Below are 21769 nucleotides of genomic sequence, written 5' to 3'. Positions count from 1 at the left end.
TTGTTTTGATGCTGCATAAGCCCAAATCAGTGGTGCTCCAGTGAAATTTGAAACCGAAATACTGAATTTAAATTAATTTAATAAAATACTACTCTAACAAAAAAAAATTAAAAACTAATTTCTGAACAAAATGATTGCACATTCCAAAAATAATACGTAATTGTTTGAATAAATTTGCACCAAAGAGGGTTGTCTGGTAAAGTTGATTTTAATGTGAATGTGAACATGGGCAGATGCCATACATGGAACACCAGTCATTGGTGAAGACTTCATAAGAGACGAAGATCACCCGTAGCAGGATATATTGGAGAAAATAGGAGAAAAGTGAGAGAAAACTAATGCAAAACACAAATGTGCCCATCTGGCAAGTAGCACACAAGCTAAAAAGGATGGACCTTTTATGCCGAACCTGAATCTGTTCAGATTCAATGCATGGTATAGAAATGACAGCAATTTTTACTTTAGTATATATAATTCATAAATAAGGTTGCTGCTACATTTAAAATATGTACCAATGTATGATTTTTGCCTATATTTGACTTCAGGAACATCCCTCTTCAGTGTCCAGCAGTAGTTGGTACCTCTTTTCCCTACTGCACATGACATGCATACACAGAAACCAAAAACTACAGGTGATGAAATTCATTATGAAAAAACCCCACAAAAATCGTAAATACATAAAAAGACATAATGCGTCGCTGGTGCAGCTGATACTTGAAGTCATTTAAATGAGACTGCTGAGGCAGTCTGTTTTTTAAGCAGACACTAGAGTTTGCTAGTCCAAGTTCCAGAAAACTCTGCATTTACCTTGGCTACTGTCATAGAAATCCAGTGGGAAAATCCCTGCAGAGGATCTCTTTGATCTACAATGGGACCTTGCACATGCAATATGCAATCACTATACCGCCGCATAACAGTATTGTTCTTTTTCTGCCAGATTTTTTGACTGCTAACTCATCCTGTTTCCTGTTTTTGAGGGAGGCTTCAGACAAACTCCAGAATGTTTGGTCTGATTGGGAAACACATGCTTGTATTCAGCTTTTTGATTGGACATTAATTTAAAAAAATGTTTTCCCACATAGGAAATGAATGGCAGAAACCTTTTTGAAACCTTCAAACGCACACACTCCCACACACACTTACTGGTTACACACTAACTGGTTGCACACTACTGGTTATCAGTTAGTAAGGACACCATGACAATCAGCTTACCATCTAGCAACACAATAGCAACCACCTGGAACGCAATAACCATCATCTACTAAGATTCTAGCAACCGCCTGGGACTCCCATTTTCCACCTAGCAACCAATTACTATAGCAACCAGACAGCATCTACTTGGGAATCACTTGCATCATCAATCTGCATTTTCTTCAGGAAATGCAATTTTCTAGTTGTTATTATTCTACCACTGTAAATTTTGGTCCTCTTTTTTTTGACAGCTTTTGAGATTGAGCCACCAATCTTTCTAGAAACCCATCCTCCTCTGGCCAACAATGGACACTATAATTAAACAATGAGCAAAATAAGTAGAGAGAGAGCGGAAAAATAAATAAATAATAAAAATGAAAAAATAAGTGATGAATGTCTAGTTTAGTTGTCTAGAAGTCACAGTCTGATCCTGACGGTGTGCACGTGTCTGAAACCCATCCCACACAAGAACGTTTATTAATAAAATGCATGACTAAACAAATAGGTTTTCATTCCAGCCTTAACTATTGAGACTGTGTCTGAATGGTCTGAAATGGCATTAGACCGGGCTAGGATGACTGTGTTCTCTATGTCTATACCATATGTCCACCAGAGTGTTTTCAATTAAACAATGAGCAGAGCTACATTGGTAGAAGCCAGTTGATTCTAGTATAGAACTAAAGGCCGATCTCAAAGGGTCTTGAGCACTAAAGTGAGAACTGAAATCACCAGTAATAATAGTTCTTTATACTGAGGTCATTTTTTCATGAAAAAGGCTTCAGCAGGCCTCTGTGTAAGACATATCATCTCTCTATCAGGCACAGGATGGTACAGAAAAGCAACCTTAAACTGCACAATTTTTAGGCAAGAGGGTATTTTGACCATATCATTTTTATGCATCTTTTCCAATTCCAAGCTGTATAAACTTGAATGCTTATTGGATTTAAGCATATCAGGTGAGGTGTATTTGTGTAATGAGGGAGGGTGTGGCCTAAGTAGATCAACACCCTATATGAAGGTGTGCATAAGTATTAGGCAGCTTCTTTTCCTCAGGCAAAATGGGCCAAAAAGATTTAACTGACTGAAATGGTTTTAAAAAGTCTTTCAGAGGGATGCAGCACTTGAAATTGCTAAGCTATTGGGGTGTGATCACAGAACCAACAAATGTATTCAACAGGATCCCAAGAAATGTGCTGAGAAAAAATTTGGAGTGCCCAGAAGTACAAGGTGTTCAGTATTCAGAGACATGGCCAAGGTAAGGAAGGCTGAAACCTGACCACCACTGAACAAGACACAAGGTGAAACATGACTGGGCCAAGAAATATCTGAAGACAGATTTTTCAAAGGGCTTATGGACTGATGAGACGAGTGAGTCTTGACGGACCAGGTGTATGGGCCTGTGGCTGGATCAGTAATGGGCACAGAGCTCCATTTTGACTCAGACGCCAGCAAGGTGGAGGTGGGGTACTGCTATAGGCTGGTGTTAAAGGTGAGCTAGTTGGACCTTTTTGGGTTGAAGATGGATTCAAAATCAACTCTGGAACATACTCCAAATTTTTTAGAAGACACTTTCTTCAAGCAGTGGTACAGGAAAAAGTCTGCATCTTTCAAGACAACTATGATTTTTATGCAGGACAATGTGATGGAGCATGTATTGAAGTACTCCACTTCATGGCTAGTCAGTAGCCTCAAAAATGAAAGAATAATGATATGGCCCCCTTCCTCACTTGACCTAAACCCCCTAAACTTGAGGGGGGGCTTCTTAAAATGGGAGACTTCCGGTGAAGGAAAACTATACAGCTCTGGGAGGTTGTGGGTGCTGCTGCACAAAAAGTTGAATGTCAACAGATTAAGAAACTGACAGACTTCATGAATAGAAGGCTTATGACTGTTATTGAAAAGAAGGGTTATATTGGTCACTTTTTTTTTTTTTTTTTTTTTTTTGGTCAATGTTTATTTGTAAATGAAGTTGTTTATTATTCACACAGATGAAAATTAAACAAGGGGGAGGGGGGGAAAACCAGTTTTTCATTTAGTTCTATAATTCTGCACACTAATAGTTTCCCAATAATTATTCACACATGCATTCTCCTAAGAAAGCCAAAACCTAACTGTAGTTCAATAATAAAATGAATCCTCAGAAACACAACTTTGCTAATAATTGTGCACACAGTTTATTCTTGAATGTTTTGTCTCACTATTAACCATGGATCTTGCATTATATATGCTCCTACCATCTAATTCTAGCTTGGGTGGAGTGCCCCATGCATTGTAAAAAGTTTTCTGGTCGCCTTGTTTGTGGCATCCCGCTCTTCTCTTGACCATCTTATTGTGGCTGCTAGATATCTGATGACTCTGGTAGGCCATATATTTGTATGGCTGTGCTCTTATTGTTTCCATTCAACTGAGTCTTGAGGACCTGCCTTACCCTATGGATACCAATACATGACAAGGTGAACTCAAGACTCCCTTTTTAGTTTTCCTGTATTCTTCACAAGTCCTTAGTCTATACTCCAGCTTTCCTGGGGAAGTGATCAGTAGCTCAGTAGGAGATTCTGGGCTGCTGGTTTTGTGCCCCCACCAAAGCAGGCCTGTTTCATTTGCTAAATATTTGAGTTCTAGGTTTCTGCCTCTGATGTTCAGACATCCCACTCCACCCCAACAAATCTGAAAGTGGTGACTGCTTTTATAAAAGAAAATGTTGTTCATTTTCAAGTTTTCCTCCAAGGTCAAACATTCATTTCTTAAATAAAACATACAATATTTTCTAGTATATTCAATATCCCATTTTTAATATACAGTCCTTGTAGCAACAAGGTTCTATGTTGGGACCCTAAGTCAGTATTTAATGTAATTTAGGAGATACGTTTTGTCCAAAGCAACTTCTTGTGAGTGAGTACAATTCAAGCAATTGTTGATTAAGGGCCTTGCTCAAGGGCTGAAAAGTGATATCAGTGGAGGGGCTTGAATTAGCAACCTTCTGATTGCTAGTCCAGTATCTTAACTGTTGAGCTTCTCAACTTCACCCTCAGCCATTCTTAGAATAGAGATTTCCACTTCATACACATGTTGTGAAATACTGCAACAATTAAGCACTTCTAGGGTGTTTTAACTATGCTCTCACTGAAGCATTTCTAATTTTTCTAGAGTGATTGGGGTTAACAATACCACAGTGGAAAGTAGTGCATTAATGTCTGTTAGTCCATTCAGATGTGCCCCAGTGAGTTGCACCAGGCTAACAAACACTTTCTTTGTGTGTTTTCTAAATAACTCTTTGATGTGTTCATGTATTCATGTTGGGGAACACATAGAAATATGTGGTTTTGATATGCAATTTCCACATCTTTACTGACTTCTAGAGACTGAATTCGTTTGTAGTGTCTGCAAAGAACTTAAAGGTTTTAGTTTTCTTCATTTAGGAAAACAAAATCAGCAAGGTGTGACACAGTTAAAAATACATTTTCATCAATAAATTTGAAAGTGGTGATTGCTTTTCTAAGAAAAAAGTTGGTATTTCTTTGCTCATCTCCTTCAGGATCTCTTTTTTCTTTATTCTTTTGTATTTGGCTGGCTTTGAAGGAAAATTACTAGATTTGCTTAAGTTAACCCCTCCTCCAGGCAGGGTTGCAGCAATGTTCTAACTCAAAGTTCACACAAGGGAGCATTCATGTGCAGGTTTGTGTTCATGTTTGTCTTATATCTACAGAGTGATATTTGTGCATGTTTAAAAATCAGTTCATTTTTAGATATGAAGCAATTTATGGACCTGACTTGTATCTCAGTCTCTCACATTTAACATAATTTGCCACAAGTGAGTGCTGTTAGCACTATAACAGCTTTGGTGCTTCACATTAATGACACTGTGTCCTTGTTTTGAAGGATGTATCATTTTTTAAATTGAAACATCAAAATGGTCTTCAATCAGAGAAAAACCTGCAATGAGCAATAATGTTGACTTAATTTTGGACGTTTGTAGAAACACTGTAAAAATATTTGTAAGGTGACTCACCATGACAGTACTTAGGGCTACTATATTGTAAATGGGTATGACTAAAAGTACCTTGGACAACTACCAAATATATATTTGGAATATACCCAGATATATAATACCAGCAATAAAATCTCCCCGTGGGATTGTGTGAAATCCCTTTTTCAAGTTAATATTTAAAGTTCTATATTTAAAAAAAAAATGTTTCAAAAGGTAGAGTCCTTTGTTTACTTCGAAAGTTGTACCAAAATCCATAGCACATGAACTCAGCTAAAGAAACACTTTTGTTATTCGTTTACTTTACTGTAGTTATATGTAAGTATGACAGTATCGAGATTGGTATAATCAGTAAACGAAGTACAGAATGGTAGACAGTCACGGGTTAAAATTTGTGGGTTGTTCGTACGTGGAATTAATGGCAGGACTCCGCGAAATTTCCAGTAGCAAACACGCATGGAAAGCTATACTTAAACAGACGCCACCAAACATCAACGTTCGTATACCGACGTTCATATTTTTATGTTTATAAATTAGCTTTACCTAACTTATTTAACTCTCCATTTCTCTCGTGTCATATTCTTGATATCAGAGCAATCTTGATGTTTTAAGTTGGAGGGGGAGTTTCATTCCAAAAACTGCTTCTGACAGAATGTGCGATATGTTGTAGAATGAGGTTAATGGTGGAACTGCACGTACAATAGTAAATTAATGATTCTGTAATTTAAAGCACGAACGAACTGAATGCAGTGGCGAACAAAAATATTATAAAAATGAGTATTCGTCTATTTGGAATTACTATAAAAATTTGGGCTTTTGTTTCAATTGGATGTGCGGCTGAACACATAGCACGTATGGATGCACAGAGCGTCTCTCTCAAGGTGAGTGTGGTACAAGTCATTAACAAACCAGCTTAGTCGAACTTTTGAAATAAAATTTTTGTTCTGTTTATAAACAAGTCTGTGCTCAAGCAACGTATATCATATGCGTCTCCAACATTTTAACCGAGACACGGAATTAAGAGTCGATAAAAAGCACGAATTATTGCTGCCAACAAAAACCAGTCTAAATGTAACAGGAGCTTGAGTATGTGTGTCGTTGAAAGACTAAAATTACTTGAGAGAAGGCTTCTTTAAAAAAAAAAAGTAAGATCTGTATTAGAGACACGAGATATACCCCAAAATATTTTAATTTCCTACTCATCCTAGGTATTAAAGATTATATTTTCAAATTAGATGTTTGTTGTTGCAGAGCCATTTGGTCCATGTCAAAATGTTATTCACTGAAGGAATGCTCTTATTGCGTTTACTATATATTTCATTTTTCCTACTAAAAATGGAAGCACTGTACCAAGTGCCATAACAATTTTATTTCACAGAGAATGCCTAACTTGCGCCAGCACACACTCACCAACTTCCCCAGTTTAGCCTTTTATATGTTGCATTTACAACACCTTTCCAAGATATGTGCTTATAGATTGTCACAATTATGATCTGTGTATGATGTTTAATTATTTTTGCACCTGTCTGTTGAATGGCTTTGATTCAGTCTATTTCAGTACCTCATCAAACACAATCTAATTTTTGCTGACATACAAGAGCAAAATGAAAGATAATTTTACAATACTGGTTCATTTGTGTATATGACCACATTTACTTGACATTATGCTATATTTTTCCAGTGATGAGGCTTGTGAGATATTGGTGAGGTAAAGTATTAGAGATAACATTTTCTGACCTAGAGTATCTAACTCTATTTTAATATGGTTTGTATTAGTAATGTTACTTCAGTATGTGGTCAGATTTTCACCTTTAAGGCCAGGCAATTTATACTTGTGCTGAATACCAGTATAAGCAAAATGGCCAGATATATATCTTATATTTTTATATATAAAATAATATTTTGATATACTACTATATAAAATACTATTTTGTGAAAATAATCTTACTGTATTCCTAACAATCATTTTGTGGTGGTGTTTCCCCTCCAGAAGTTAAGGCATCAGAGCAAAATGGTTAAACCTTCCGTAAGTAAGAAATTTACAGACACATATTTTTATTATTAAGGAATAGCCTTGGGGCAATTTCACTATGTTTGTGTTTATGTTTTGCATCTCATATAGAAAAACACAATAGTTCAGTTGGTGTTGAAAACATTCTGTCCACATGGTCATTTAAGTCAGTGGGTTTAGGGACCAAAATCACCAGAGTTTACCTGAGATAAATGACCACTGACAATGCTTGCTTCTGTAACATATTTCCTGTCCAACTGGCTGATCTAATTTAAGTCCCTATGGTACTCAGAAATTACTTCTGTGACTTCTCTAAGTAAGTGAAGAACAGCTGTAGGCTTTTTGAATAGATGCAAACTTTACCAAACACACCAAATCTTCAATTAATTTAGAAAGGTTTTAAAATAAATAACAAAATGTATCCTTATGTCCTTAGCTGAAGATTACAGACTACCATGTCCACTGCACTGTGACGTCCCGCTATGCTCTTACCACTGTGGAGAGTACAGTATGGAACCAATTCCATCTCACCAAGGAGGCAGCCTTTGAAGTAGATTTACCTGCCTCTGCCTTCATTTCTAACTTCACCATGTGAGTCAGGAACGGCATACTTAACTCCACCTGATTTTGTTATTGCATCTCTTCCACATCTCAGTTGCTGGTGTTAAAGGTCCAGTCTCAGGTTTAAGAGCAATAAAGACCACTGAATTTAATTTGCTGTATGGGTAAAGGGTTTATGGATAGAGAGAGCACTATTACAGAGAGCGTAGTTGCAGCTTCAGTGGCATCATTGGATTCCTTAAGCAGAGTAATCTTTTTTCTGTGTTATATGGCAAAGCCATAACTGTTCAAAACAAAATTGTATTGTAATTAATCACTCTAGAAGTTATAAAAATGTCTCTCATTCTTCATATTTTACTTGTAAACAGCATGAGAAAGGAGAAGAATGAAAAATAGGAAAACTCATTCAGGGCCATAGGTGTAACTTAGACATGTATATATGAGCAAAGTCTGAAAACCACTTTTTCTTGAAAAAGATGGCTGCATGTAAGACGCTCACAAATAAGAAAATGACAGACTAATGGAAGAGCCAGGAGAATTTAGAGACAGAAGTGGTTGAGAAGTGTGGAACTTTCAGAGCCAATGAATAGTGCACTTTGTATTGTGAAGTCAGAGAATTAATAGAGAAAATGATACAAGCTAGCCATGTTCCACCTCCTGCTCTCACGCACTAGAGTTTACCAAGGCATATGGCCAAGGTATACATGCAGACATACATTTATGTGTGCAGAAATGCATACAGTAACAGCACCAGTACAGCATACCCACACACATGCCTGTGTAGGTTAGTTTACAAGCTGCCGGATAAATGTAGTTGCACACAATGCCTCACACACTCACAGAAAACAATATATACACTCACACATACTCATCAACACGTGCAGAAATTTTTGGGGAGTTTCCAGACCCAAATTAAGCTAAATCATACACTAAAAGAAGTTCCTATGGTTATTCACCATTTGTACAGCATTTTAGTCCAACATTAGATTTAATTGATGTATGGGAAAACTGGGCCTTGTTGTTTATCAGCTAAAATTTACACTCAAAATATGAGAGGAATTTAATAATTAATATACATGTGGCCTGCATTTAGTTTTTCATTTATAATGCTGCCTGTATGCTGTTACAAGATAAATTGTAAAAATATGCAGAAAGCTGGCCTACTAACATATTCTATCATTTATATTGAGTTGTCTGAACTATTGTCTTATAAGAAGCAACTTAAGCCTTATCGGGGGTTACGTTTTCAAACGAAAAAGGTAAGTTATTTTGTAAAGACCCATGTAACATGATTGCTTTTGTTTTAATTTCAAAGAATATCATTTGTTTTGATAGACTAAGAAAATTTTTTATATATAATTTTAAGATTTTTCTGCCTACATTTGCAGTCTTATTTTAAAATATCAATAGATTCCTTGTTTTCCACCAATGCTACACACTCTCAGGGAAAATGTTTTAACAAGGAGCTACTAAGCTCTCTTTGCCAACAGACATCGACCTAACAAGTAGGCTGAATTTAGTGACTAAATCTGGTGACAGGGTACATTTACTTAATGGTAGAGACTTTTGTCAAGTTTTAATATCAGTGTTGTTTAAATGCCTCAGTACATTCGTACAAAAAGTCATTGTCCTTATGGCACTGGCCGTTTATATTTTTTATCTTTGCTTAATCTTAGCAATTTACAGGAGATTTTAATGTATTTTTGCTTGTTTCTAGGGCATTTTTTGCAGTGAGTTCCATAATGGTTACAACTGAGAGCCCTGTGTTCATGTCACCCAGTCCTCTCACTCCCCAACATAGCACACATACAGCCAAGTTTTTTTCCACTGCTCCCTTACCTTCCTCATTCATCCTGCCTCTGTTTCAAACAAGCTCTATTTGAAGCCTGCTAGTTTACTTAGGTGGGTCTTTGTTTATTTTTATATAAATATGTTTAGTTAAATGGGTCAATCGTACATTTAGCTTCTTCTTTCCATTGCTTGTTGCAGGAAGGATACAGATCCGCTATAACTACCTTTGAGTTTGGAAAATTAGACAGCATTTTGTATGGGGAAATGCAGTGGTGTTGGTACATTAGGTGTCAAATGGTGTGTGTGAGCGTGTGTCTGCGTTTGGTGCTGGAGTTCTTTTCACTAATCATGTTTTCAGACGGGAATTTATTTTTCTCCTCACCGCTGTGTTAACCTCACTTCTTGTTTGTGTATACCTCTGGATATAATGAACCAGAGTAAACCAATTTGAAAAACAAAAACTTTGACCTATATTGTGAAAGTGTCAAGCTTAAAGAACTATTGTCCTAAGAAGACTGACCTTTGACAAAAGCAGTTGAACTGATTTTTTAAATGTAAAATATATTTACTTAATCTGAATCTTAATGCTTGTGAATGAAACATACCTCTAGATTTAACTATTCTCCATTTTAAAAAGTTATTTTGTTTCTCTTTCAATTAAATGCTCAGCACATCTGGAGGTAAAGTGTATGTGGCCCAAGTGAAGGAGAGAGCAGCTGCCAGGAAGTTCTATGACGCTGCAAAGAAGCATGGGAAGATAGCAGGACTTGTTGCCACCAAGTCAGTAAAAAAGCATATTTGATACCTTCTGTTGCCGGGAAATCTTTTGGTACTGACAGAGTGAACAAGCACCCACTTAAAACTAATGCCTCATATTAAAGGTTTATACCAAAATTGAAAGTCTGAAAAGACTTAATAATTTCTATATTTGTATAATAATCAATTGAACAGTTTTTACTTTTAAAATTAATCAACTAACATTAATACTTTTAGATTAAGGAAGTTCTTTAGAGTTTTATACAACTTTATCATACTCATTGTGAAATGGTAAAATGGGCCAGAATAAAAATTCCACAAAATGTGAATTGTTCATGCAACATATTGGATATTGCATGCTGTGCTTTTGTTTTGAAGGGAGCGGGAGACTGAGAAGTTTCGAGTGGTGGTCAGCATGCCTCCTGCAATACACATGTCCTTCTCAATTTCTTACGAGGAGTTGTTGACACGGCGACTAGGTCGCTATGAGCTTGCTTTGGGTCTGAGGCCTGGGCAGCCTGTGCAGAATCTTTCTGTGGATATCACAATAGCAGAACAATCAGGAATCAGCTTCATGAAAGTCCTACCACTCAGGACCAGCCGACTACTCAGTAGTACTGTTCAAGGTGTGCTTCAAATATGACCATCAATTATATATGAGCCTAGAAAAGTTATGTTGTAACTGTACTGAGCAATGACTATAAAATTTTATCTTATCTAGAATTACAGGCAGTCAATGCATGAATACATGTTGATATATGTTTTTTTGAAATCAAAGTGTTGGTATCTATTATATTTGTGCTTCCCAATTGTGGTTCTAGAGTAACTATACCATTTGCTAAGATTCCTGCAGTAACGCACTCTAATCAGTGCTCAGTCTGCAACGTCCAAAGCAGATGAACAAGAATGGGCTTTTGCTGTACTGAAACAATAAAATTCTTTGTATGTTTTCAGCTGAGGCCGAAGTGCCACCCTCCACTCAGGTGCAACAGAATCCGTACTGTGCTCACATTCATTACAGCCCCACATTGGAACAGCAGAGGAACCTCTCCCCCAAAGGCCTCAATGCAGACTTTGTCATCCAGTATGATGTGGAGCTAAAAGATCTTATGGGAGATATCCAGGTTATTGCACCACTATAGTGACCCTTCTGTAACTAGCCACCAAATGAGAATATTTCCCAATGGCTTCAATTGTATCTTATGTCCAGGTGCTTGATGGCTACTTTGTTCATTACTTTGCCCCACGTGCACTACCGGTAGTTTCTAAAGATGTCATCTTTGTCATTGACATTAGTGGTTCCATGATTGGTAATAAGATCAAACAGGTAAGATTTTATTGAATTCATAACTATATATACATGGTAGCACACAAATGGAAATGTGGAATGAATGGTAAGTGAATCTTACACCTTTTAAATTTTACTCAGACCAAGGCAGCCATGTCTACTATTCTGGATGAACTACGTGAGGGTGACTACTTCAATCTTATAACATTTTCGGATAAAGTGCACACTTGGAAGAAAGGCCGCACTGTACAGGCCACAAAGCAGAACATACAGGAAGCAAAGGAATTTGTCAGGAAAATAAGTGCAGAGGGCTGTAGGTGTCTGATATATTCACAGTCATACAAATCTATTAGTCATACCAATCTGTTAGAAGACCCTTGATAACAATCTTTTCATTTTTCATTCTCTTTCTCTCCTCCAGGGACAAACATTAATGCAGCTCTCCTCTCCGCAGCCCATTTGGTGAACCCTTCCTCATCCTCATCTGCTAGCCATTCTTTATCACCACGACGAGTTCCCATGATCATCTTTCTGACTGATGGAGAAGCCACAATAGGAGTAACTGCGCAAGATGCCATTCTGCACAATGCGCAGAGTGCCCTTGGCTCAGTCTCACTGTTTGGACTGGCATTCGGTGATGACGCGGATTTCCCTTTGCTGAAACGTTTAGCCCTGGAGAACCGTGGGATAGCACGGATGGTAAACAGCAATACACCTCTTTTCAACATAAGGATGTCTTTATTTATTTTATTTTACCATAAAATTACAATAAACAAAGTTTAACATAACTACAATAGAAATGACCAGCCAAACATAATCATTTAACAGAAAAACAGGTACTGATATCAGTAAAAATGTCCTTTATTCTTAATTCTTAAACTTAAAATTGAGATAAAAGATCCCAGTTTTAATTGTTTTTTTTTTTGTAGTGTGTTCCAATTTGTAGTGGCATACTGATGAAGAGCCATGAGAAGTGTTTGTTTTAGGAACTTTCAGTTGAATGTGAAGGAAAGACCTGGTGTTATATTTAGCAGATTCTGGATTTATTAGAGTTTGTAAATAGGGTAGCATCTGTGCCTATTTCAATGATATTCAATAGGGCTAATTCAGTGAAGAGTTAAGCGGGCCAATTGAGTAAAAGAGCAGTGATGGGTTCCAAAAGGGGCATTTGTAAGAAAATGGATAGAAGAATGATAAAGAAAATGAAGCTTCTGAAGTGCATTGTTATATGCCAGTCTGTAAACTGTATCATTGTAATCAAACAGAAGAAGAATAGTCATTAAACCACAGTAATTTTGTCAGCACAAATGAAGAAGGAGCGATTTTTAAACAAGCTTGGTCTTGACCTTGTCGGTATGGTTAGAGAAGAATAAAGAACTATTTAACCAAATGCCTAGGTAACTATACTTTGTGATCTGTTTGAGGATGGCACCCTCATTGGTAGTGAATTTTAAAATAGGGATGGTTACAGGATGTAGTCTTGGTTTTTGAGATGTTTCATGGCAATTCAAGGCTGGAAAAAGCATGGAGGAAGCTATCATGGAGCACTAACAGCACAGATTCAGGGGAAGAGGCAGTGGTATATAGTATCATCAGAATATAAATAAATTAAACCATTACCAACTGCATGGGGAATATAGGACCTAGTACTGATGCTTGCGGGACACCTTTAGTAACCAGACGGGGTGAGAACATTATCTAATTTACATAATGTGACCTAAGAAAACTATTTGGTTTGTGATCCAAGCTAAAAAATCATCTATAAACTCTATCATGTCCAGTCTATTTATTAGGATGTAATGATCAACAGAATCAGAGCCTTTAGCCAGGTCAATAAATATTGCAGTGCAATGTTGCTTGGCATCCAAGGCAAACAAAACATGTAAATCTTTTAAAATAGCCACAAAACAACCACAGCCTAGACAAAAAACTGACTGTATCCCAGAGAAAATTTAATTGTCTTGAAGATATTCATTTTGCTGCTTATTTTGTAGTTTCTACAGAACCTTGGAGATGCAAGGTAAGATGGAAATAAGCCTGAGCAGTTAGGATCATTAGTTTGGTCGCCACTCTTAAAAAGTGTTTGGACAATGACAGATTTCCAATGTGATGGTATTTGTACAGTGTGAATGGATAAATTAAAAATATATTAAACAGGAACAGCAATAAAGGGGCAGCCATGTTAAAGAATGGATCTAGCTGTGACAATGGCAAGCACAGAACAAGGTACAAGTGCAGCTCAGGAGTATCTTTACTGAACCCCATATGAGCAGGAAATGGCAAAGCAAACAAAATAATAAAGCAAACAAGCAGCTGGCAGGGATCTTCTCCATCATTAAATAGCCTGGAGAGAGAAACTATGACTGACCGTGTAGGACCGAGAGGGAACAGAATCCAAACCTGAAACTACAGGACAATAAAATATATTTTTAAAATTATTTAAAATGATAAAAAGACCTCTAAACAAATCTCTAATCTCTATGCTTCATTCACAGTGAGGAACAAACTAACTCTGTGCCATTTGACTTTGGCCATGTCATGTAAAAAATGTCTGAATATTCAAATGTTTGAAGTTTCTTTTTGACAGGCAATTTCACAGAGTGGTTCTTGTGTACACAAGCAATGAAACAATGGTCACTTAGATCATTGCACAAAACACCAGAATAGTGCATATTTGGAGAGTTTGTAAGTATCACATCAGAGTGGCCTTATCTGGAGTATTGTGATCAGGAAAGAAAAGTGATAATCTGATGAAGGTTCAAAGAGTCAACCTGGTCCAAATTATTTGATAACTTAATGTTAATAATTAATAACTTGAATTGTATGGGAACAGACTTGGCTAAGGTGAAAGAACATTGAAGGTGTTCTTTGGTATAAAATTACTCCAATCTCACCTTAGACAGCCTATCTTTTCTAAACAAATTGTAGCCCGACAGATTTATTTCAGGGCAAGCAACAGTCATACGTAACATGACTGATAAAAACTGATAAAATGTTAGGGTTAGAGTTAGAGCTTACAACCCACACTTCAAGATGGTCTATTATAGGTAATACACTTCTCGCATTGACATCCAAATTTAAAACATAGAATCCTCAAAACACAAATCATGTACAGCCGTATTAGCATTGTTGCAACAAAGCAAAGAGGACCAAGTTGGATATGAATATTGCTGGACATGATTAGTAGCAAAATAATTAGTGCATGACAGAAAATCAAAGAAATAGAATGTTGATGGGAAAGCCAAAGAGAGTGAAGTATGGTTGAGATGTACTTAAACATCTGATCTCCATGTGCTAGTGAACACACCTCCTTTGTTCTGTTGACAAAAGCTTGCTCTGTACATCACTGGTGACGCTGTCAAAGAATAAAACTGCAAAGAATAAAACTGGCGTATTGGTCCATGGCGTATTGTGAAATGTGTAAATATGAGAAGGACGGGAGAGCAAGTAAACCAAGAATAACATTAAAACATTCTAAACATCAAATAGGAAAAATAAAACAACATATTTAAAGTAAATTTAAATATTTATCTTATTCTATTCTGTTTCTGTTCTTGTTCTCTCAGGTATTTGAGGATGCTGATGCTGCACTCCAGTTGAAGGGTTTCTATGATGAAGTGGCTAGTCCACTGTTGTCAGACATCCAGCTTTCCTACCTTGAGGACCAAGCTTACGATGTCACACGTGTTCTTTTCCCTAACTATTTCCAGGGCTCAGAACTGGTGGTCACTGGGAAGATTAAGTCAGGTGTGCAAGAGATGCAAGTCTCACTCACAGCAAATGACTCAAAGCAGAAGTTGAAGGTAGAGAGCAAAGCTAGGTTGGCTAAGTCTAAGGGAAATGAGACAGCAACATTTCTGGATTGCAAAGGGAGTCTGGGAGGCATCTATAGCTTTGTGCAGCGCCTCTGGGCATATTTCACTATCAAGGAGCTCCTGCTAGCCAAAATCAACAGCACAGATTCACTGGCACAACAATTGCTAGCAGAGAAAGCAACCAATCTTTCACTTAAATACAACTTTGTTACTCCTGTTACCTCTTTGGTGGTGGTTAAACCGGACACTGACAAGTATCCAACATCTATATCTTCCATTCCAACCAGTCCTGTTACCACCACTACGGAAAGTGTAATGAGCACAGTGACACAGACTTTTAGTGCAAATCCTAAAACTGTCTCAATTGCTGCAGCAGGGACCAAAAAGTCCAAATCCATCTTGGCCCTGAAGATAGCTAAACGTCCTCTCACCAAATCTCCTCAACAACATGTGCCATCTCCAGGGCTGCACACCACAGGACACCCAGCAAACACTGTTTCTCCAGGCAAACACTTGCCACCTTCATCTCTGAAGAGCACCACAACTTTATTACCCAGCACAAATAAAACCATCTCTGCCAAAATCTCCAGTAAGGCTTCTACCACTATGAGCACAATGTTGAGCTTGCATAACTCCAGCAGTACAGCCACTCCACCCACCAAGGTTTTCACCACCCTTCCTAGCATTGCTGGAAGTACTACTTCTTTGCCTACTAAATCTATGACAACACCCAGCTCAGTGAGACCTCTAGTCCTCCCTGTGGGGAAATTCACCTCACCTGACAGTGAAAACTCCACAGCTGAAGTTCCTAGCCTCCAGGAACTAGGTCTCCCGGCGGTTTCTTTATACAAACCCCAACCTGCAGATCCTAACCTAGACATGAATGTGGATCTGGATATTCCCATCCTTGTGGCTGCCACTTTTGCCCCCATGCCAGGCATAACAGACGCACCTAAGCCATGGGAAGCTTCTGGAATTTTAGGCAAGTGCTGCTGTGAATCCAAAATTTGTTGATATTCTTAAAAGTCAGTGTTAGGCAACACAGCTTCAGTCCATAACAGCTGTGCTTTCATTTAAATATTTTAGTTATCTGTAGTAGTATTACTTATGGTATGCACCCATAAGGAAGTTCAGTCTTGAACCTTAGCTGACTGGTTAACATTAAAGCAATGTATTTTTAGTCTTTGGATTAACACATGATTGTGTTATTAATTAATACCACAGCTTGGAGTTGGAATATTTCTTGAAGGCTGTTTTGAGGTGATAAGTGAACTAAATAATGGATAAATGGAAAGTGATTGCCTAGTTTTCCTTTTAGCCATCTTCTAAAGTTTATTAAAGCAACAAAAAAAATTCTCTAACTGGCTAACTCAGCATTATAGTTTCTCATTTCATATGACTTCATCTTGAATACATAATTATACCAAAGCTAATGAACTATGAGCTAAAATCATAATACTACTTGTTTTATTTTAGATACTGTCCTTTTTACTTTTAGATCCTGTGTTTGTTGTTTTTTGGTGTGTGTGTGTGTGTGTGTGTGTGTGTGTGTGTGTGTGTGTGTGTGTGTGTGTGTGTGTGCGGCTTATTTAAATAAAAACAATTTGTCTGCCCACCAGATGTTTCTACAACCATCCAATTTGAGACAAAAGGTAAATCAGAAACTTTTGGGCTCTTCATTTTAGACATTAATCAATAGTGGTATTTGCAGGAATGAACTTTCTTCAGAAAATGCTATTTTGGACTAATTTTTTGGATCAATGATACTAATCAATATGGATCCACAAGGACTTGTTTTTTTGTTTAGTATTACATTTTTTGTCTATTTGTAACACCGAAAAAAACCTGAATCAGGTGTTCGAGTTGTGTAGTAGTTGGTAATTTTTTATGTGATTTTTGATGTGTTTCACATTATTGCAATTAACCTCTATTGTTCTTCAATCTGCTAGCAGAGTATGATGTCCCATATGACTACGACTACACCATTCTTTATGATTTGTGTAAGTTAAAATATAACACAAGCAGCATTGACAGCCTCAAAGACAATGTTTTTTCATAGTAATTTATAACATTATTATTACATGACAATCATGTGTCTAACTTTTTTTATAGATTCTGATACAGAGACAGCTGGTAGGTAGTAAATTTCCTGTACCACATACATACATCCATATACATGATTTCATATTGTTAAAGCTCTGTGTAGAATAGTGGAATATTTTCTCTCCATTGTTATATTCTCATTGATTTTGGCTGCTCCAGACAACCCCAGTACAAGTTCAGTGTTCTCTTCCTCAGGTAGGTCCTAGAAGTATTTAATGTCATCATAATCATCTATCATTTTTTACTGACAATGTTACCACAGATTTAGTTGAAATGTAAAAATGTGTGTACTGCATAATAAAACTGAGAATTTTGTTGTGTTGATACTAAAAAATTAGTAGTATGTCATTAGTGCAAAAGGAGCTTTTTCATGTCTGGAAATATGTACTTCTGTTTTTAAGTGGATGGAGACCCCCATTTTTTTGTAAAGTTGCCAAATTTGCAGCAGAATCTGTGTTTTACTGTTGATGGTAGGGCAAATGATGTCTTGCGTCTTCTGGAGGACCCAGAAAAAGGTATATATATACCAGTACCTTGTCAAAACCCAGTGTTGCATCAAACTGAATATGTGAAGCTAGCCCTAAATAAAATTAGGGGAGCAATTAGAGAGTAATCTCTAAAAGACATACTTTTATGTTTTAATGCTTTGCTACCTTACACTTTCTGTACTGCAGGCATTATAGTGGAGGGTCATTTGATTTTGGCGCCTACAAAACGTGGCGTAGAGGAGCATACCCGCACCTTTTTTGACAAGATAACCATCAAAATTGCAAAAGGTGGCATCAGTGTCACACTGATGATAGACTCTGTGGTAGTGAAGGGAGAGGGACTCCACAGTCTTCCCACCACTCAGCAGGGATCTGTGACATATTTAGACTTGAAGATTGTACTTGATGGACACCAGAGCTGTTGGATTGACTTTGGGAAAGGCATGCTGTTCCTGGTGGTCTTTCATCGCTATAGTCACCCCAGCTACTATCAGATGGAACACCTAGGATTCTATATTGCTGATGGCGAGGGGCTGTCTTCTCTCACACAAGGGCTACTAGGTATGTTACATTTCCTCATCTTCCTTGTTTGTTTTACTGTGTTTTAAACATTTGGCCAGAAATAATAGTCAGTGTAGTATTTCAAATTTTTATGTGGGAAGGTGATGTCTAGATGTCTACACAAGGAAACTAATCAAAGAAACACTCTGTATGCTTGGGAAATCCTAGAGGCAATACTTTGCAGTGATTGTGTGTTAGAAACAGTCTTATATACTTAAACTCTCTGAACACACATGTGAGTTCAATATTCCAGTGATGATCTGAATGAAAGTCTCTGATTGGCTGAGTTGTTGGCTGGGTGCTGAACAGGCTGCTGGGTAGTGTAGTCTGGTTGGGATTTGGGCGGTATGACAAATGTGCATCACAGCCATGCAAACATATGAACCACATTTAGTTGAGAGGGGCAATGTTGTATATACATTTTAACTGTATCGTTGTAAGAAAAATATGGAACCCATGTATATGGCATGTATCCCAGCATTAGCTAGAGAGTATATTGTATCTTTGCACTGAAATGTAACCCTTTTATCATATGTGTCCTCAAAATGTTACTCACACTGTAGATGTGACACATAATCCAATAACTCCTTCCTTCTATGGTGTCCTTGCAGGCCAGTTCCAGCACAGCCACATGGAGGTTGTGAGGATAATGGACAGCCATGGAGCTGGGTTCCACCATGCTCAGACCAGCAAGAACACTTCTCTGGCCATGGGCCTGCTGATGAAAGGAAACCAACACATTCCAGTGACTTTACAGGATAAGAACCTGAAGATCACGCCAAGTAAACGCCTCTTGGCCCAGTGCTGGGTTGTGCCCAAAGTGGAAGTGGAGCGTCTCTTGGGTCATTCCTATGAAAGCTATTTGGTGGATCACCTGTAAAATGTATCCTAGAAAGCAATCAAAAAATGCTAAGTTAATGGATACTATCACACTGCTGGACAGCTCATGACTTTACAGAATCATAGCACTTGTGAAGTATTGTACACAGTATTTTATATAGCAGGACTGAACGCTTGTTCAAAGTGGCTTAAAAGGAGAATTAAAACAGTAGAGTTCAATAGTTTTATTTAAAATTAAATAAAAATCATGTGCCTCATCATTGCCCACAATACTGATATATTATGTAAATATATAATATGAAAAAAGATTATTACATATTTCCAGAATGTTTATTTTTTAAAATGTATTGAAATGTTAATTTGCACAACTCAATATAACCCACCAAGTGTGGAAATATTTATAAGAAAAGCGTCATGATTAGTCCCTCCCAGCTTCCTTGTTCCATGTTTTCCCTGTTTTGTGTATTTCTCCGAGAAGCCCAACAAGGACGCAACGAGAGAGCGAGACTCTAGGAGGTGGTTGTTCTGCTGGGACAAAACTCTGGCTGTTTCTATACAGTACGAGTTCGTTATGTTCTCAGCGCCACCAAACCAGAGACAGCAAATCCCCTGGGTACCCGGGCATCTTGTCGTTCCTGACAATATATATATATATATATATATATATATATATATATATATATATATATATATATATATATATATATATATAATTGTTTTTATTTTTTATTTTTATAATATACTGAAGTACCTTCATTCCACACCACTATTCAGTGGATACACATGCTCATCATCCAAATTGTTGCAGCAAGTATAAATTCCTAACTGTTCCTTAGTTACTTACAGAGGGTAGAATCTAACAAATGAGTGTTTCAAACTTGTAAGGATCTTGAAAACATTAACCATCTAAGCAGAAACTGCTAGATAGAGAGACCTATGAAAACCCACAAATATATGCTGAATATATAGCGACTGTGATCAATATCAAGATGTAATATTTGTGCATGGTTAACATTTAATGGCATTTAGCTGACATGTTTATCCAAAAAAAGCAATTATGACTGAGTACAACTTGAGGGTTAAGGGCCTTGCTCAGGGGCCCCAATAGTGGCAGAGCTTGAACAGCACCCTTCTGATTACAAGTCAAGTACCTTAACCACTGACCTACCACTAGCGTTTTGTTAACTGCTAGCATGAAGAACCATTAAATTTAGATTAATTTGACCCGCAGGCATGACACCTGATGCCTCTTCTTTGAAGACATTGAACATGAGAATCCATCATGTAGATAATGTAAACAGCCTGTGTATGAAATCCTTGGACACTGTAAGTTACCGAATACAACGGTCCAAATGATGCATCAGCAATAGGCCTTCACGTTTATTATCTTGAAGCATCTATTTACATGATGTGCATGCCATGTTCCAGATTGTGTGAAAGAAGAAAACAAGAAAGTCGTATTCTATTCATTTAGAATAAAAACTGATCTAAGTTCCTTTAAGAAACCCAGTTACAACTTTAAGGGCTGTACCCACTGTGAGCCCGGTGCCCAGTACAATCACATCATATTGTTCATCCATGTAATGTATATCCCTTTTAAATTTCCCTGGGTAATCTGTAAAAACTTCTAAAAATAAAGGAATTATATTATCTTTAATTAAGTTTGGTTTCTTGTGAGTTAAATGCGTATATCATTAAAGCCAACACTTTAATAAATCACTTTGGAATGCATTAGAATGTATTAGTGCTGCGAAACAGAGAGGTGAGGATGATTAAAGATGGACCTGGCCACAGCACTGTACTCTGTGTAGCTCTAGTACATTCGAGTTGTAATATGGATCTTTTCTATTGTTGAGTGGCATGGTATTCTTGTGATGAGTGAGTAACTTAAAAGTCTTTGATATGGATCATTTTAATAAGTCAAACTGCATTTCATATGATGATAGCTTTATACTTTCACAGGCACTTTCATTTTCCCAGCTCACTTCAATGCAGGATGCCTAAGATTCACTTATAAGAGAGAGCTGAACAAATTCCGCTTTATAGCATTTCTGAAAAGCATCTGTTGCAGAGTTGTATGGGAGCATATTCCAGACTTTTTTCCATGTTCCAATGTAAATTTAAAATTCTAATTAAATGGTGTATAAAATTGCATTTTCCATGTGAGTGGTATTGAAGACAATTAAAATTCAAATGCAAAATATGTATTTACATTTGCATCTTTATGTAAAATAGCCAACACATTTTCAATGAAAAAGCAAACTACTTTTGACCTTTAATTTGCATTTTTTTAACTCATTGCATTGTTATCTAACCATAATGCTCCAGCTCTGCCAAAATGAAAATTTATGTACTGAACATTATGTACTGAATAGTGCA

The 21769-nt window shown here is 37.1% G+C and overlaps 1 protein-coding gene and 1 long non-coding RNA gene across 8 annotated transcripts; one reads left to right on the top strand and one right to left on the bottom strand.

Moving 5' to 3' along the window:
• Positions 1-201: 201 nt before the first annotated feature.
• On the bottom strand, positions 202-944 carry LOC145652812 (uncharacterized). The gene is made up of 3 exons (XR_014119070.1): positions 808-944; positions 513-593; positions 202-267 (listed from the first exon to the last, which is right to left on the bottom strand). It is a non-coding gene; the product is annotated as an uncharacterized LOC145652812 (long non-coding RNA).
• A 4089-nt stretch (positions 945-5033) lies between these two features.
• Positions 5034-20039, top strand: itih6 (inter-alpha-trypsin inhibitor heavy chain family member 6). Of its 7 annotated transcripts, XM_081704386.1 has the most exons (18): positions 5035-6057; positions 7167-7202; positions 7624-7778; positions 9466-9650; positions 10209-10319; positions 10674-10921; positions 11250-11419; positions 11506-11622; positions 11725-11896; positions 12005-12282; positions 15150-16380; positions 17018-17050; positions 17348-17398; positions 17511-17531; positions 17661-17696; positions 17903-18016; positions 18176-18550; positions 19162-20038. In XM_081704386.1, exons 6-18 carry the CDS (start codon positions 10711-10713, stop codon positions 19428-19430), a joined length of 3078 nt encoding a protein of 1025 aa, XP_081560512.1. In that variant the 5' UTR covers positions 5035-6057; positions 7167-7202; positions 7624-7778; positions 9466-9650; positions 10209-10319; positions 10674-10710; the 3' UTR covers positions 19431-20038. The 7 variants fall into 7 exon arrangements, with proteins under 7 accessions (XP_081560507.1, XP_081560508.1, XP_081560509.1 ...); XM_081704381.1 differs by lacking the exon at positions 9466-9650 and having other exon boundaries at positions 5034-6057; positions 7170-7202; positions 19162-20039; XM_081704382.1 differs by lacking the exon at positions 9466-9650 and having other exon boundaries at positions 5034-6057; positions 17351-17398; positions 19162-20039.
• The last annotated feature ends 1730 nt before the right edge of the window (positions 20040-21769 follow it).

The sequence above is a fragment of the Electrophorus electricus genome, chromosome 21 (genome assembly GCF_041902795.1).
Source record: "Electrophorus electricus isolate QZ-2024a chromosome 21, ASM4190279v1, whole genome shotgun sequence".
NCBI classification, from domain to species: domain Eukaryota; kingdom Metazoa; phylum Chordata; class Actinopteri; order Gymnotiformes; family Gymnotidae; genus Electrophorus; species Electrophorus electricus.
This window is presented reverse-complemented; position numbering and strand designations above follow the sequence as displayed.

Excerpts from the sequence above, each read along its gene's own strand:
- itih6 (XM_081704380.1), top strand. The coding sequence starts at position 5,950 with ATGAGTATTCGTCTATTTGGAATTACTATAAAAATTTGGGCTTTTGTT. Across the intron at positions 10,320-10,673 it reads GCAGGACTTGTTGCCACCAA|GGAGCGGGAGACTGAGAAGT; the intron begins GTCAGTAAAAAA and ends TTTGTTTTGAAG. Across the intron at positions 11,623-11,724 it reads TTGGTAATAAGATCAAACAG|ACCAAGGCAGCCATGTCTAC; the intron begins GTAAGATTTTAT and ends AATTTTACTCAG.